Source organism: Conger conger, chromosome 8 (assembly GCF_963514075.1).
Source record: "Conger conger chromosome 8, fConCon1.1, whole genome shotgun sequence".
NCBI classification, from domain to species: Eukaryota; Metazoa; Chordata; class Actinopteri; order Anguilliformes; family Congridae; genus Conger; species Conger conger.
Genome location: NC_083767.1, coordinates 60,840,540 through 60,858,750, shown reverse-complemented (window position 1 = coordinate 60,858,750; position 18,211 = coordinate 60,840,540). Strand labels below are relative to the sequence as shown.

Sequence of the window (18,211 nt, the reverse complement as noted above, 5' to 3'; positions counted from 1 at the left end):
AAGGCAGGGTGGGGGGGGGAGTGGACAGGTAACCAGAGCAGTGTGGAGAGGGCACGGTGGGGTGTGGGGGGGTGTGGGGGGGAGTGGACAGGTATCCAGAGCAGTGTGGAGAGGGCAGGGTGGGGGTGTGGGGGGTGTGGGGGGTGTGGACAGGTAATCGGGAGAAAGGGAAAACATAGAATGGAACATTGACATAAAACACATAGAACAGGGGAAACAGGGAAACACGGAACATGACAGGAAAACATGAAACTAAATATTTAACTACACAAATCGAAGAACAAGCTATGATACAAAAACACAAGACGTGAGGCAGGACTAATGTCGGTTTTCACTGGTGTTATAATAATAATAATAATAATAATAATAATAATAATAATAATAATAATAATAATAAGCTTCATTTGTATTGCATACATAAAATGTAGCTCAAAGGGCTTTGCATTCAGCCGGTTACAAATAATTATAAAAACAACACATTGTAGATAAAATATAATAATAATAATAAATACTGTGATTGTGGAAATTCCTTCACTCACCAAACAAATAACAAGACAAGAAAAACACGAACACGACTGCCTTAAAGGAGCGACGGTCTTAAAAGAAAGCTCCCTCAGTCTCTTTTGGTGGTGTAGTTGGCCAGGGCCCCGGCCGGGATATTTCATGCTGCCAGTTGCACCTCCCCTGACAGCAGCGGTAGGAGGCGCAACGCCCACTCCTCCACCAGGTGTGTGTGTTCTCTCCTGTACCTCTTCTTCCCACCGTTTAAATATCTCTCTTCTTCATATTTCAGCTCCTGTGATGATGGACCCCAACACTGCAAAGGCCACTCTCTCTCTCTCTCTGATGATCTGGCCACTGTGAGAGACACAGATACAGCGCAGAACTGTCCTGACAACCCAGAGAGATTTAACCGCTGTGTAAATGTGCTGGGATCTGAGGGGTTCACCTCAGGGAAACACAGCTGGGAGGTGAAGGTTGGGAATAAACGTGAGTGGATTGTAGGAGTGGTGAAAGAGTCCATCGACAGGAAGGGAGATATAACAGCCAGCCCAGGGAGAGGATACTGGCTCATAGTGCTGAGGAATGGTGATCAGTACAGTGCAGCAGGAGCTGCTGACCTCACACTGGAGAGGAAACCCCAGAGCATCAGGGTGCAGCTGGACTATGACGGGGGGGAGGTGTCCTTCTTCAACTCCAGTGACATGTCACTCATTTACACTTTTAAACACACATTTACTGAGAGGGTGTTCCCATACTTCTCTCCCTGTTTGAGAGATGATGGTAGGAACGATGAACCCCTGACAATCTGCCCAGTGAAAGTCTCAGTAACAGTGACGTCATCCCAGTGAAGGTGTTTGTGTAAAAATGAAACTAGAAATGCTGTCAGGGATTTAGGATGTGTCTGATCTGCCTCAGCATGCCTGGATGTTGACTTGAGCTTTGGGACACATGCTGGAGATGATCGGGGGGGGGAGGGGGGGGTTGATGGTGTACCAGTACCCAATGGAAGATTAACAGACAGAGGTACACTGTCTCAGTGTCTAGGGACACACATCTAGAACAAAGGGGGGTGTCTGTCACAAGGGAGTAATGACTATGTGGTTATTTGCTTTTACCTGGTCCATTTTATGCTGTAAAGGAGACTATTGTTTCCTGTTAATGTAATTTCTTCATCTGAACTTTGGAAACTGCAAAGGACCAAGTGCTTTCACACTTATAGGGTACTGTAGGTGAAATCCATTTCAATAATTTAAATTCATTCATTTTATTTTCATCACCAATTATTTTGTTGAGTTACTCAACTGTACATGCATTTTTGGTCATGTGCAAGCAGGCTGTATCTTTTGGGTTCTGTTTTGAAGCATTTGAACTTTATTTTATGAAGTGTTTATACATAAAACAGATGTGCTCTTGTGGGTAAATCAAATGCTTTCATACCTGATGGATGTCATTCCTGTTGAACTGGATTCATGAGAGCGTGTACAAGCTTTAATTAGAGTCTGGGCTCTTTTCAGATTGTACTTTGCAGATGCAGTGAAGAATAAATTCACCCTGTCAGTACCATGCTGTAGGATTTACATCTGAGCCTTCAGTAGCCTTACCCGCACACCTGACATTGGTCTCAAACTCTTTTCATATGTGCATGATATGTTTTTATTGAATGTAGGATGTAATGAAGATGTATGGGAAACAAGTCCACTATAGACACTACATATTCAGTGTAAAACTATAAAAACATAAGGCTTCATGTAATTTCTGTGTAATTTGTGTACACTGTATGTACATGCTCTGACATGAATTGATTGTGTCTCAAATGGTTTGGAATGGTACAAGCCTCTTCTTTCATTTAAGTTTTCCGCCATATGTGCAGTAAATACTTTTCGAGATATTGACACTTTTATAGGACTAGTACAAAATACATTGAAACTGCTACAGAGAAGTACATTGTGCAAGCTAGCAACCACAGAACTTCCCAAGTCCTTTGAACAGGCCTGATTGGCCAAAAGGGACAGTTTGTAGTCTATAATGGGGTCCAGATATTTAAACTCCTCGACTCTTTCTGTTGTTGTGGCTCTGTAGTTGGTGTCCAGAGAGTAAGCTATGCGTTAATGAACACATACTGCACACCCAAAGTTTCATACCTATTATCCATTCATAACTTATTTCATGCTCCAACTGAATACTTTTAAGAGCATATTCATATACATTTTAAGTGCTATACATACAGTATGGAGGGATGGATACAGTAGAGATTAAGATATATAAAAATGCTGGATGCTGGATATCACAATATTGTATTTGACTATACAGTGTGGGTATATTTTTAGTTCTTCTACATTACTGTGAGTGCTACCATAAAGGTAAAGGGGAAAGCTGGAGAACATTCACCCTACTACACCACTTTGTCCCAGGCCAAGCAGCCACTGAATGCTACAGTATGAAACGCTCCAAAGGGAATACATCAGAGGACTTTTATTCTGAAGCATAACCATCACCCTGCACATATATTGATAGATTACATTTCTTACATTGTTGGATATTACGAGGATGTTCCCATGTGTAAATCCAGGTGCAGTCAATGTCAGGCATGCTTCAGACATGTGACCATCTGCAGAATCTGTTCCAGTGGGGGTGCAGAGATGTCTCAGTCTCAGTGTTTTCACAGATTGAAAGTTGAGGTAACTTCGCCCGCACATCCAGCAGAGGGTGCTGTTGTGACGTGTTGAACAGGAAATGGGCACCTTTAGCGTATTCATTAAGGAGCGTGTCCATACCAGAATGCCACTCTGAATAGCGTGCCTGGCTCAAATGACAGAAACACGGTTATTCCAAAGTCCTCCCACGGTATCAGCCCAACCACGGTGCCTCCGGCTTTCTGCATCTCGTACAATATTTCTGCAGCGCTTGACACCAGAGCACCAGACATTTCACATCGTACAGAGAGTGTCCGTCTGAAGAGTGTAATAATCCTAGGATATACATCATCCACACAATGAAATGACAACAGTATAACAGCAGCTACAGGTAATGCCTTTCTGTGTAACTGAGAAATAAACAATTACTGCAGCGTGAAATGACACATTGCTCGTAGAAAGTAACCCTGATTCTTATTTGTTGTAATTCTTCTTGTTTGGGGGGGCAAGGCTCAGGCAGTAAGAGCAGTTGTCTGGCAGTCGGAGGGTTGCCGGTTTGATCCCCCACCCAGGCTGTGTTGAAGTGTCCCTGAGCAAGACACCTAACCCCTAAATGCTCCTGATGAGCTGGTCGGTTGTCAACTGTAAAACACTTTGGATAAAGGCGCTATATAAATGCCAAACATTTAAATGCTTTCCCTAGGTTTTCAATTAATTTTTTTTACAGAAAACATTCCAGGCTCAAATTAGTTGCAAGTGCTGTGTTGTATCTGAATCGTAAAGAACTGCTGTTTCTTCAGAGTCAGGCTGGCTGCCCTTTACACATTAGGACTGTTTGTGTCAAAAATCAAAATGGCTACTGAACACCTTCAAAACACTGACAACTATGCACACCATCCAGCCCCAGCAATGTAATGTAATGTCATATAGAGTCACTAGTACATATACATGAAATTAATTGTTTGTGAAGCCATTCATTTGGAGGCCAGGACCTCCATGCAAGGAATCCCCTCAAACACACATTAGGTGCGTGACAGACTGATGACCTTTGATCATGACTCCCCCCGGGACTCAGGAACAGGTCATCCGGACGCTGTATGTCCGTGGCCGCTGTCGACAGAACAGGTGACACCCTTCCCCACGCGACAGGTGAGAACATACCTGTCACCTTTCACCTTGGGGTTAGTGATGGAGCAGCCAGTCTGGAACAGCATGAGTTTCAGCGAGCCGTGTCAAGCCTTATCAACACTAAGTCATGTCCATTTCCATAACGCGGAGCTGCAAACACTCATGGAGAAGTGTGCCAAAGGAAACTGAGGCTTTTATAGTTAAAGGGTATCACTGCTGACAATTATACTTCCAATTTCATGCTTCTAACCATACCTTTCATTAAATATTCTTTTCTGAGAATATTGTTTCACAGCAAAGAAAATCAATGGTCTTCAACAATGTTATTGCATGACTGAGGTGTCCTCCTACCTAACATCTCTTTGTTGGTTGATGCCAGCCCTCCCAGAATGTGGGAGATTCAAATGGGTTCTATTCTAACATTCTGTGTCTTATTTTGGGCCACAGTTTTGAAAGTTTCTATGCCCTGCTCCCCTTACTTATGAATGCAAGCCCCACCTTAATGAAACATGCGCCATGGTATTGATCAAATGGAATCCGGACCTGCTTTGTAAACTTCAAAATAAAAGTCTCATATTCAGAATCACAAAGCCAGGAGAGATAAATGATTGTGCATACTGGGGGGTCAAACGCTGGTGTTTAGAGTTTACTATATTGCATGTGTCAGCTTCATTCAATTCAGTACACATACTGCAATGCCCCTTTGATGGTTGATTAGTAATGCCTTTGCCCACAAGTCTAAAGCAGGATCGCAAAGTAGGAACACTCAGTTAGCTGGATAACTGTGCCTAGATCAGTTCTTTTGACTTCAGTCCATGTTCCAGATTTAGGAGGCGGTTCCAGGCTGTACTGAGTGCAGCCATCCAGCTGACTGAGTAACTCATCCTGCTTGGTGAAACAGGCCCCAGGGGTCACTTGTGGAAACATCTGAGAAGGTCAGCGTGCACCACGTTTGTCTTACGGTCCCCTGCTGATGAAAAGACTCCCAGTCTCCCAGTCCTCTTCCCTATCCCTGCAAGGTGAGTGGGGAACGGGTGAAACCTGCAGGAATACCCATCATACCTTTGGAGGAGGTAGGTAGACGGAGGAGGTAGAGAGGTCCTTCTTCAGCCACGGAAAAAGGGCCGTGGAATCAGAGACGACTTTAGACTTTAGAAGGAGAAACGTTGGTGTGTTCTGGTCAATTACTACATGGGAAATCTACAGTAGCCAGTAAGTTGCATTAAAACCCAGCATAAACATATGGAAAATCTTTTCTCCCCAATGGAAACTGACAGTTCATATTCATTCATTCATCAAGTTTATTCAAATCCCTGTGATTTTAGAAAAATACCACTAAAATATCTTTCAGAAAGATCTTTCCACTATCTGCGAAAATGTTGTTTCAATACAGAGGTGTTTCAAAAGGTGCAACATGTGTATATTCGTTTGTTTATTTCATGAAATTAAATCAACACAATAATTTAATTCCTATGTGTGCCTTCTTGTACACTTTGCATTGTGGAAACTGAATTTGAAAATGTGCACTCTCCCTCGTAAAGAAAATAAAATAAACTGCTTAATCTCATAAATGCATATCTTTTAGGAAATATTTAGCTCACCTACTTATTCATGTGATTATCTAACCAGCCAATTGTGTAGAAGCAGTGCAATGCATACAGTCATGTAGATATGGGTCAGGAGCTTCAGTTAATGTTCATGTAAAACATCAGAATGGGGAAAAAATGTCATATAAGTGACGTGGAATGATTGTTGGTGGCAGAGAGGGTGGGTTTGAATATCTCAGAAACTGCTGATCTCCTGCGATTTCCACGCACACTTGTGTGTGTCTGTCTTTCTGTGTGTGTCTGTGTGTGTCTGTGTGTGTCTGTGTGTGCCTGTGTGTGTCTGTGTGTGTCCGTCTTTCTGTGTGTGCCTGTGTGTGTCCGTCTTTCTGAGTGTGTCTGTGTGTGTCCGTCTTTGTGTGTGTGTCTGTGTGTGTCCGTCTTTCTGAGTGTGTCTGTGTGTGTCTGTGTGTGTCTGTGTCTCTGTTCCTCTGTGTAGTTACTGTGGGGCAGGGGTGCACAACTCCGGTCCTCCAGGGCCAATCTGTGCACAGCGTTTTGTTCCAACCGATGGCCTTGATTTTAGTTTCCGGACATTTCTATAAACTATGCTTGCAGTCTGTGTCTGTAGCCGGTGTATATACAAATGTCAGATTGTAAGGTGGAAATGATTAACATCTGGCATTATCACTCAGGGCTGGTCAGCTTGCTGGCTTCCTCTGTTATTGTGGCAAAATGTGGCTGTAAAGTAATTTAACCCAGGAGCATGCACCATTAACCCCCACTATCTCCGCACCCATATGGGCAGGAGCCTGTGGGGGAAGACTCAGGCCACCAGCCGTAAAACTCGTTACGACGGGGCAACATCCTTTACGGCACAGGAAGGTTTCAGAGGGCACGGCCTGTTGGGCCCTTTATTCCCTTCGACCCCCCTTTCTTTCTCCCTCCCTCTCAGATCTCCCTCTTCCTCAGTCACTAAATGATGTGTACAGCACTGGATGTTTCATAACAAAGTTAGTTTAGATAATATTCATGTTTGGTATTATTCTGATTGTTTCAGTGCGACTGGTGCAATGGTTTCATTTCTGCAACAGCAAACCCTGGACATCATAACCAACCAGGAACCAGGGAGAAACTGTGTGGAGCTCTGCCCCAGTGAAAGCCAAGTGCCTCAACCCCCCTGCGTTTCCTGGGGAGGCGTGGCTCCAAATTACAGATCGGTGACCCATTTTTAGGGTTAACATCAAAGGCCAGATTTTGGATTTAAGGACAGCAAACTAAGCAATCTGGGAGGATGCAATCCGTCTCTCCCGTGCACACCATGCACGTAATTTCTACATACAGGGTGTCTGTAGCCAGACTCCCATAGGTAGCTTTTATTACCAGGTATGACTTTTAAGACTCCGTGATTTGGTTTACGTTGTAATGTTTTTTTATTGGAACTAGTGTGTAATTGCGTATGTAACCTGCCTGGTAAAATAAATTGTTAAAACTTGATCTGTGTGGTTTCGCTGACTGACACTCAATGTTATACAGGGAATGAGTGGTTTACCCCCTCGAACTGGGGAGGATGATTATTTCCACTGACTGTATCACGGCGTATAGCACCCGTAGACCTATGTTGGTAAATCCCTCGCCTCCGCATGGTAGTTCATTCATGTCGAGCACAGCCGTAGCTATGTTGGTCTGCTTGGGTCCCTAGGCTGTAAACAGATATACCCGAGAGTAGCTATTCCTGCGACCTCTGTAATGACTACAGATAGCTAGACAGTTTGTGAGACGTGCAGATAACGCGCGATGTGACATGCGGTGGTACCAGCAGAGGATTGTTCAGCGAGTTCTTCTCAGTACAGGACTCCTATAGCGATCAAGTCAAAATTATAAATAAGGCATCCACCAAATGTGGACAACTAATCTAAATTATTATTCTAAAATGGAGTCAGATAAACGAAGGTGAAGGTATTGTGGAGATTCTTGGTCAGCCCGGACCAGTAAAGAGCGGAAGGCAGAGTGGTACTCCTATCTTTGTATCATGGTTTATTTATTGGCTGATCTAGACTGTCCGCATAGGGGCCACTAATTTTTAACCCTATTAGTATTCTTTCTTGTGTGTTTCTTGTTGCCCAAATGTGTCCTGTTACATTGACTAAATAGTTCTGTGTGTGAACTCTTGGTTTAAGCCTTGGGTTTTGCCTGTGAAGATATATAAATAAACCGCCGGCATACTGAGCAACAGATATGAAACAGGTCGACCACGGAAAACAACAGCAGTTGATGACAGAGACATTGTCAGAGCTATGAAGAAAAACTCCAAAACATCAGTCAGTGAGAGGAAGTGTCATGGCTTAGGCTTGTATGGAGTGGGTTCACTAATCAGTATTGATGATGTAACTTATGATGATAGCACCAGTATGAATTCAGTCTCCAAAAGTCTACAAAAACATTCTGTCTGAAAAGTTATCGAGAAATGCATCCAAACTAATTAGGAGGAACTTCATCATGCAGCAAGACAATGACCCAAAACACACTTACAACGCAACTTCCTTTGGGGCAGGAAGTAGAAGGTTTTAGACTGGCCAAGTCAATCACCAGACCTTAACTTAATTGAGCACGCATTTCACGGACTGAAGAGGAAATTGAAGGGAAAAAACCCTCAAAACAAACAACAACTGAAAGAGGCTGTGTTGTACCCCTGAATAATAATTGCGACTCAACACAGTGTTTCTCCACTGATGGCTTCATCACAAGTTCTCCCCCTACTGCACAAAGGCAGGCATGAGTAATCAATATCAGGTTAGCAGAATAAGATGGTTTTGCACATCACTGATTTTTCACATTACAGACCATGAATTCAGACTTTTTAAACGTCGCAAATTATGAGTGTATTCTTGCTTTTCACTTGTCACAGCTTCATTAAAAGCCTGGAAAGGCATCACAAAAAGATTAATACAACAGTTTGATGATGTCCATGGGTCACAGGCTTGATGCAGATATTGCAAGCAAGGGATATGCTACAAAATATTACGAATTATTTACTTTAATACTCTCTGTACCAATACTTTTGCTCACCTAGAAATTGGGTGGTTTGATACCAAAGGTGCTATGTTTTAAGTAGTTTAGCACATCTAGGCTTAAATACGAGGAAATAAAAGATGAAATTATGAATGTATTCAGTGTTTTGCAATAACAAAGGAATTGGCCTCGCTGTTCCAAATTATCTCATTTAATTAATTTTCATACATGGCACATAAATGGTTCCAGTGGTACATTACTGCATTCTGTGAATCCAATCCAGTTCAGGCACATGACCATCTCCATAAGAGAGAGAGACAAACCCAGCCAAGAATCTCCCGTTGAAGAATCTCCGGCTACAAACCTGATCAGTAGGTTTGTTCCTGTTTTGAAGCACATTGGGTGTGTTCTGTCCAAGGTTCAGCAGCGGTGAAAGTATCAGACCGAGAGACGGAGAGACTGTAACATGGAGGCTAAAGCTTTGATTCCAGAGGACGATCTCTGTTGCTCTGTATGTTGTGACATTTTTAAAGAGCCTGTTGTTCTGAAATGCAGCCACAGCTTCTGTAGAGTGTGTCTGCAGCAGTGCTGGGAAGAGAAGGGCTCTCGAGAGTGTTCCATCTGCAGGAGAAAGGCCTCTATGGATGATCCTCCTCTAAACCTGGCCTTAAGAAGCATTGTGGAGTCTTACTTAAAGCAGAAGACTGAGAGAGAAACGACAGACAAGACTGAGGCTCGCTGTAGTCTTCATGGAGAGAAACTTGTTTTATTCTGTGAACATGACAAAGAGCCTGTCTGTTTCATCTGTCAGACTGCAAGAAAACACAGAAACCACCCGGTCTGTCCAGTGGAAGAGGCCGCACAGGAGTTGAAGGTATTCTTCTTTAAATCACAATTTTAAATTCAAGTCAGTATTGTATCTGAAAGTCTTGTTTTAAAGCCTCAAAACATCCAGTATTGTGTGTGGGCATGGTTAAGTCCTGATTCACAGTTGTGATTATGGGCCTTTTATAGTGAACACAGTTCCATAAATGTAACATTGAGATGCTGTGTGATCTCATAAATATATAACAATAATGTGTGAGATTAGATACTGACAGTACAAATATAACACAAAATAAAGGTCTAGATCTGATAAAACTACTACCATACAAACTGTTATCTGCTTGAGGAGAGAACTGTGCAACAACCAGGAAGTGCAGAAATCTACACTGAGTGAATAAGCAGTGCAGACAGAGTTGTAAATACTCTCTCAAAATGGATGTGTTAATATCGAACACAAGAAATCAAGCCGGTTCTGTGAATGGCAGCTGGATAGTGCAGTGGGTAGCACTGCCGCCTCACAGCATGGAGGTCCTGGGTTCGAATCCCCGTCGGCCGGGGCCTCTCTGTGCGGAGTTTGCATGTTCTCCCCGTGTCTGTGTGGGTTTCCTCCAGCTACTCCGGTTTCCTCCCACAGTCCACAGACATGCAGGTTAGGCTGATTGGAGAGTGTAAATTTCCCATAGGTCTGAGTAAGTGGTGTGTGTGCCCTGGGATGGACTGGCGACCTGTCCAGGTTGTATTCCTGCCTTTCACCAATGGGCTCCAGTCCCCCCGCGACCCTGTTCAGGATAAGCGGGTTAAGATAATGGATGGCTGGACGGTTCTGTGAATGCTTCAACATTCCTTACAGTTGGCTGTAAATTGTATGCATGTACAGCCCAGTGGTGGTGGTTTTCTAATCCTAATATGCTGAAATATTTGACTGGTTTAATTGTACTGAAAATGCATAATGCATAATGCTATGCCATAGAAGCATATTTCACTCATCTTTTCTCGAGTGGTTGCAGGTATAGTATATTCCATACTAAATTTCCCATGTTCTTACACTTACAAAATTACACTGACCGTCACTAGTGTAGCAGGGGTAATACTGTGCTATTTGTGAGAATAAGTCTGAACTGGTTCATATCACCCCAGGAGGAACTCAAGCATGCACTTAATCTTGACAAAGAAAAACTGAAGAAGTTTACTAAGGTTGAACAAGGATGTAAGAAGACAGCAAAACACATCAGGGTGAGTAACACAATTATTAAATATGTAGTATTTTTGATGAATGTTGTGTGTGACATGGATAACAAACACACCAACTGCCATACATAAATAACAAAGCGTAGTTACACTATCAGGTTTAAAATGGTGTTTGAATCGCAGAGTCAAGCCCAGCACACAGAGAGGCAGATAACATGGAGATTAAGCATGCACTTAATCTTGTCAAAGAAAAACTGAAGAAGTTTACTAAGGTTGAACAAGGATGTAAGAAGACAGCAAAACACATCAGGGTGAGTAACACAATTATTAAATATGTAGTATTTTTGATGATCTAGCACAAAGGGAGGTGTCTGTCACAAGGGACTAATGACTATGTGGTTATTTGCTTTTACCTGGTCCATTTTATGCTGTAAAGGAGACTATTGTTTCCTGTTAATGTAATTTCTTATTCATCTGAACTTTGGAAACTGTAATGGACCAAGTGCTTTCACACTTATAGGGTACTGTAGGTGAAATCCATTTCAATAATTTAAATTCATTCATTTTATTTTCATCACCAATTATTTTGTTGAGTTACTCAACTGTACATTCATTTTTGGTCATGTGCAAGCAGGCTGTATGTTTTGGGTTCTGTTTTAAGGCATTAGAACTGTATTTTATGAAGTGTTTATACATAAAACAGATGTGCTCTTGTGGGTAAATCAAATGCTTTCATACCTGATGGATGTCATTCCTGTTGAACTGGATTCATGAGAGCGTGTACAAGCTTTAATTAGAGTCTGGGCTCTTTTCAGATTGTACTTGCAGATGCAGTGAAGAATAAATTCACCCTGTCAGTACCATGCTGTAGGATTTACATCTGAGCCTTCAGTAGCCTTACCTGCACACCTGCCATTGGTCTATAACTCTTTTCATATGTGCATGATATGTTTATATTGAACGTAGGATGTAATGAAGATGTATGGGAAACAAGTCCACTATAGACACTACATATTCAGTGTAAAACTATAAAAACATAAGGCTTCATGTAATTTGTGTGTAATTTGTGTACACTGTATGTACATGCTCTGACATGAATTGATTGTGTCTCAAATGGTTTGGAATGGTACAAGCCTCTTCTTTCATTTAAGTTTTCCGCCATATGTGCAGTAAATACTTTTCGAGATATTGACACTTTTATAGGACTAGTACAAAATACATTGAAACTGCTACAGAGAAGTACATTGTGCAAGCTAGCAACCACAGAACTTCCCAAGTCCTTTGAACAGGCCTGATTGGCCAAAAGGGACAGTTTGTAGTCTATAATGGTGTCCAGATACTTAAACTCCTCGACTCTTTCTGTTGTTGTGGCTCTGCAGTTGGTATCCAGAGAGTAAGCATGGTGTTAATGAACACATACTGCACACCCAAAGTTTCATACCTATTATCCATTCCAAACTTATTTCATGCTCCACCTGAATACTTTTAAGAGCATATTCATATCCAGCTATACATACAGCATGGAGGGATGGATACAGTAGAGATTAAGATATATAAAAATGCTGGATGCTGGATATCACAATATTGTATTTGACTATACAGTGGGGGCATATTTTTAGTTCTTCTACATTACTGTGAGTGCTACCATAAAGGTATAGGGGAAAGCTGGAGAACATTCACCCTACTACACCACTTTGTCCCAGGCCAAGCAGCCACTGAATGCTACAGTATGAAACGCTCCAAAGGGAATACATCAGAGCACTTTTATTCTGAAGCATAACCATCACCCTGCAAATATATTGATAGATTACATTTCTTACATTCTTGGATATTACGAGGATGTTCCCATGTGTAAATCCAGGTGCAGTCAATGTCAGGCATGCTTCAGACATGTGACCATCTGCAGAATCTGTTCCAGTGGGGGTGCAGAGATGTCTCAGTCTCAGTGTTTTCACAGATTGAAAGTTGAGGTAACTTCGCCCGCACATCCAGCAGAGGGTGCTGTTGTGACGTGTTGAACAGGAAATGGGCACCTTTAGCGTATTCATTAAGGAGCGTGTCCATACCAGAATGCCACTCTGAATAGCGTGCCTGGCTCAAATGACAGAAACACGGTTATTCCAAAGTCCTCCCAGGGTATCAGCCCAACCACGGTGCCTCCGGCTTTCTGCATCTCGTACAGTATTTCTGCAGCGCTTGACACCAAAGCACCAGACATTTCACATCGTACAGAGAGTGTCCGTCTGAAGAGTGTAATAATCCTATGATATACATCTCCCACAAATCTGGTGCAGATTATAACAATTGAAACAATTTCCGTCCCATTTCCAACCTCCCATTTGTGTCAAAAGTACTTGAACGTGTTGTGGCAGCCCAACTTCAAACTCACCTGGATTCAAATTACCTCCTTGAACCCTTCCAATCTGGCTTCCGACCAAAACATAGTGTTTCTGTGTGTGCCTGTGTGTGTCTGTGTGTCTGTGTCTGTCTGTGTGTCTGTATTTGTCTGTGTGTGTCTGTGAGTGTCTGCGTCTGTGTGTGTTTGTGTTTCTGCGTTTGTCAGTGTGTGTCTGTGTGTGTCTGTGTGTGTCTGTGTTTGTCTGTCTTTCTGTGTGTGTCTGTGTGTGTCTGTATCTGTATGTGTGTGTCTGTTTCTGTGTGTCTGTGTGTGTCTGTCTGTGTGTGTCTGTGTGTGTCTGTGTTTGTCCGTCTGTCTGTGTGTGTATGTGTCCGTCTCTCTGTGTGTGTCTGTGTGTGTCTGTATCTGTATGTGTGTGTCTGTCTCTGTGTGTGTGTCTGTGTGTGTCCGTCTCTGTGTGTCTGTCTGTGTGTGTCTGTGTGTGTCTGTGTGTGTCTGTGTCTCTGTTCCTCCGTGTAGTTACTGTGGGGCAGGGGTGCACAACTCCGGTCCTGCACGGCCAATCTGTGCACAGCGTTTTGCTCCAAATGATGGCCTTGATTTTAGTTTTAGTTTAGACATTTCTATAAACTATGCTTACAGTCTGTGTCTGTAGCCAGGGCATATACAAATGTCAGATCAAGATATGATTGGGCTACAATCGCTAAGATTCTTGTTAAAACATTGTTACAAGAGCATTGTACAAGCATTGCTATACACTGAAGACAATAGAGTTTGAGGTCAAAAGATGTACATGACAGCACCAGTATGAATTAAGTCTACAAAGTCTACAAAAACATTCTGTCTGAAAAGCTACCGAGAAATGCATCCAAACTAATTAGGAGGAACTTCATCATGCAGCAAGACAATGACCCAAAACACGCCTACAACACAACTTCATTCGGGGCAGGAAGTGGAAGGTTTTAGACTGGCCAAATTTTACTTTAATACTCTCTGTACCAATACTTTTTGCTCACCTAGAAATTGGGTGGTTTGATACCAAAGGTGCTATGTTTTAAGTAGTTTAGCACATCTAGGCTTAAATACGAGGAAATAAAAGATGAAATTATGAATGTATTCAGTGTTTTGCAAGAACAACGGAATGGCCTCGCTGTTCCAAATTATCTCATTTAATTTATTTTCATACATGGCACATAAATGGATCCAGTGGTACATTACTGCATTCTGTGAATCCAATCCAGTTCAGGCACGTGACCATCTCCGTAAGAGAGAGAGGACAAACCCAGCCAAGAATCTCCCGTTGAAGAATCTCCCGCTACAAACCTGATCAGTAGGTTTGTTCCTGTTTTGACGCACATAGGGTGTGTTCTGTCCCAGGTTCAGCAGCGGTGAAAGTATCAGACCGAGAGACGGAGAGACTGTAACATGGAGGCTAAAGCTTTGCTTCCTGAGGACGATCTCTGTTGCTCTGTATGTTGTGACATTTTTAAAGAACCTGTTGTTCTGAAATGCAGCCACAGCTTCTGTAGAGTGTGTCTGCAGCAGTGCTGGGAAGAGAAGGGCTCTCGAGAGTGTCCCATCTGCAGGAGAAAGGCCTCTGTGGATCATCCTCCTCTAAACCTGGCCTTAAGAAGCATTGTGGAGTCTTACTTAAAGCAGAAGACTGAGAGAGAAACGACAGACAAGACTGAGTCTCGCTGTAGTCTTCATGGAGAGAAACTTGTTTTATTCTGTGAACATGACAGAGAGCCTCTCTGTTTCATCTGTCAGACTGCAAGAAAACACAGAAACCACCCGGTCTGTCCAGTGGAAGAGGCCGCACAGGAGCTGAAGGTATTCTTTTTTAAATCACAATTTAAAATTCAAGTCAGTATTGCATCTGAAAGTCTTGTTTTAAAGCCTCAAAACATCCAGTATTGTGTGTGGGCATGGTTAAGTCCTGATTCACAGTTGTGATTATGGGCCTTTTATAGTGAACACAGTTCCATAAATGTAACATTGAAATGCTGTGTGATCTCATAAATATGTAACAATAATGTGTGAGATTAGATACTGACAGTACAAATATAACACAAAATAACAAAATAAAACTACTGTCAAATAAATTGTTATCTGCTTGAGGAGAGAACTGTGCAACAACCAGGAAGTGCAGAAATCTACACTGAGTGAATAAGCAGTGGAGACAGAGCTGTATATACTCTCTCAAAATGGATGTGTTAATATCGAACACAAGAAATCAAGCCGGTTCTGTGAATGGCAGCTGGATGGTGCAGTGGGTAGCACTGCCGCCTCACAGCATGGAGGTCCTGGGTTCGAATCCCCATCGGCCGAGGCCTCTCTGTGCGGAGTTTGCATGTTCTCCCCGAGTCTGCGTGGGTTTCCTCCGGCTACTCCGGTTTCCTCCCACAGTCCACAGACATGCAGGTTAGGCTGATTGGAGAGTGTAAATTTCCCATAGGTCTGAGTAAGTGGTGTGTGTGCCCTGGGATGGACTGGCAACCTGTCCAGGGTGTATTCCTGCCTTTCACCAATGGGCTCCAGGCCCCCCCGTGACCCTGTTCAGGATAAGCGGGTTAAGATAATGGATGGCTGGACGGTTCTGTGAATGCTTCAACATTCCTTACAGTTGGCTGTAAATTGTATGCATGTACAGCCCAGTGGTGGTGGTTTTCTAATCCGAATATGCTGAAGTATTTGACTGGTTTAATTGCACTGAAAATGCATAATGCATAATGCTATGATGCCATAGAAGCATATTTCACTCATCTTTTCTCGAGTGGTTGCAGGTATAGTATATTCCATACTAAATTTCCCATGTTCTTACACTTACAAAATTACACTGACCGTCACTAGTGTAGCAGGGGTAATACTGTGCTATTTGTGAGAATAAGTCTTAACTGGTTCATATCACTCCAGGAGGAACTCAAGCCTGCACTTAATCTTGTTAAAGAAAAACTGAAGAAGTTTACTGAGGTTGAACAAGGATGTAAGAAGACAGCAAAACACATCAGGGTGAGTAACACAATTATTAAATATGTAGTATTTTTGATGAATGTTGTGTGTGACATGGATAACAAACACACCAACTGCCATACATAAATAACAAAGCGTAGTTACACTATCAGGTTTAAAATGGTGTTTGAATCGCAGAGTCAAGCCCAGCACACAGAGAGGCAGATAAAGGCAGAGTTTGAGAAGCTCCACCAGTTCCTGCGTGAGGAAGAGGAGGCCAGACTAGTTGCACTGAAAGAGGAAGAGGAGCAGAAGAGTCGGATAATGGAGGAGAAGCTAGAACACATCAGTGGAGACATCTCCATCCTTACAGACAAAATCACAGCTCTAGAGACGGCCATGGAGACCGAAGACACCTCCTTTTTAAAGGTAGGAGCTTCATTTACTGACCGAGTTTATACCGATTAACCTCAGTAAAGTAACGTCATGTGTGCTGACTGTTATCATCCTCTTCACTTTCATTAACATGGCTCCTGCTGTTTCTCACCTATTGTTTCTCATAATGGAATGGACTGAATACATTTATACACTCACAATGATGCTCTTATTGTGTTTTTTTCAGAGCTACAACAACATCAAAGAAAGGTATGTGGACTCTCAGCTCATTTCATCTTGTGTGTTTAAGTCTCTTCAGTTCCCGAAGCTGACTGACTCCTGCCTGTCGTTACAGAGCCCAGTGCACACTGCAGGACCCAGAGCTGCTCTCAGGGGCGCTGATAGACGTGGCCAAACACCTGGGCAACCTGACGTTCAGAGTCTGGGAGAAGATGCTGGGGATGGTGCAGTACAGTGAGTATCTGGGCCAGATGCTGAAATCAGGTTTTTTTTACAAACATTAAATGAACACATGAAAGAGGAGGAACAGGCTGCATGTTGACATGGTGCTGAAGATAAACAGCACAGAGTCATCCAGTCTCAGAGCAGGGAGATCCTGAGGGCTGCACTGCACTGCTCGTAGTTTAATATCAGAACTGACGCAGACAGAATTAACACACAATGTAAAACCTCATGAAAAATATGTTTTATTAGCTGTGAGAATTGTTTGCATTGAATTTGCAATGATGTGTTCATTGATTCATTAATTTTCATAATCCAAATAGGTTCTATATTTAAAATATGAATCACAAAACTACAGTATATTATTATCCATAAGTAGTATATGTCATTTCCTGTGTATGGGACCTAATCTGAATAGAGTATGTGAAATGGTCCTGCCACACGCCATGGGCGGACACAAGAGATGGACACAGGGAGATCGTTATGATCGGAGCCATTCGCAGACTCCAAGATGTAATAAATAACAAGCTTCAATCAAAGTGCCACAGAAATAGTTCAGTGCACGGCAATAAGGGCAATACAGGCAAGGCAGTTTGAGTCCAAAGGGTCAGAGTCCAAACAACCAGAGCAGTGTGGAGAAGGCAGGGTGGGGGGTGTGGGGGTGTGGACAGGTAACCAGAGCAGTGTGGAGAAGGCAGGGTGGGGTGGGGGGTGTGGACAGGTAACCAGAGCAGTGTGGAGAAGGCAGTGTGGGGGTGTGGGGTGGGGGGAGTGGACAGGTAATCGGGAGAAAGGGAAAACATGGAATGGAACATTGACATAAAACACATAGAAAGGGAAATTAACTACAACGGAGGCACAGAACGTGACAGGAAAACATGAAACTAAACATTTAACAACACAAATACGAAGAACAAGCTATGATACAATAACACGAGACGTGAGGCAGCATTTTCAGCCAGTTACAAATAATAATAAAAACAACACATGTAGATAAAATATAATAATAATAAATACTGTGATTGTGGAAATACATTCACACAACAAACAAATAACAAGACAAGACAAGCACTTACACGACTGCCTTAAAGGAGCGACGGTCTTAAAAGAAAGCTCCCTCAGTCTCTTTTGGTGGTGTAGTTGGCCAGGGCCCCGGCTGGTATATTTCATGCTGCCAGTTGCACCTCCCCTGACAGCAGCGGTAGGAGGCCCACCTCCACCAGGTGTGT

General features: G+C 42.7%; 1 protein-coding gene across 1 annotated transcript in view; it reads left to right on the top strand.

Annotated features, from left to right (window-relative positions):
- LOC133134547 (E3 ubiquitin-protein ligase TRIM39-like) overlaps positions 1–18,211 on the top strand; it is a gene marked incomplete at its 3' end in the record, with an annotated part of 29,122 nt that overhangs the window by 10,306 nt on the left and 605 nt on the right. The window contains exons 4-8 of the mRNA XM_061250747.1: positions 14,595–15,026; positions 16,110–16,205; positions 16,344–16,574; positions 16,768–16,790; positions 16,876–16,994. Coding sequence (XP_061106731.1) covers positions 14,595–15,026; positions 16,110–16,205; positions 16,344–16,574; positions 16,768–16,790; positions 16,876–16,994 — 901 coding nt within the window. The remainder of the gene's footprint in view (positions 1–14,594; positions 15,027–16,109; positions 16,206–16,343; positions 16,575–16,767; positions 16,791–16,875; positions 16,995–18,211) is intronic.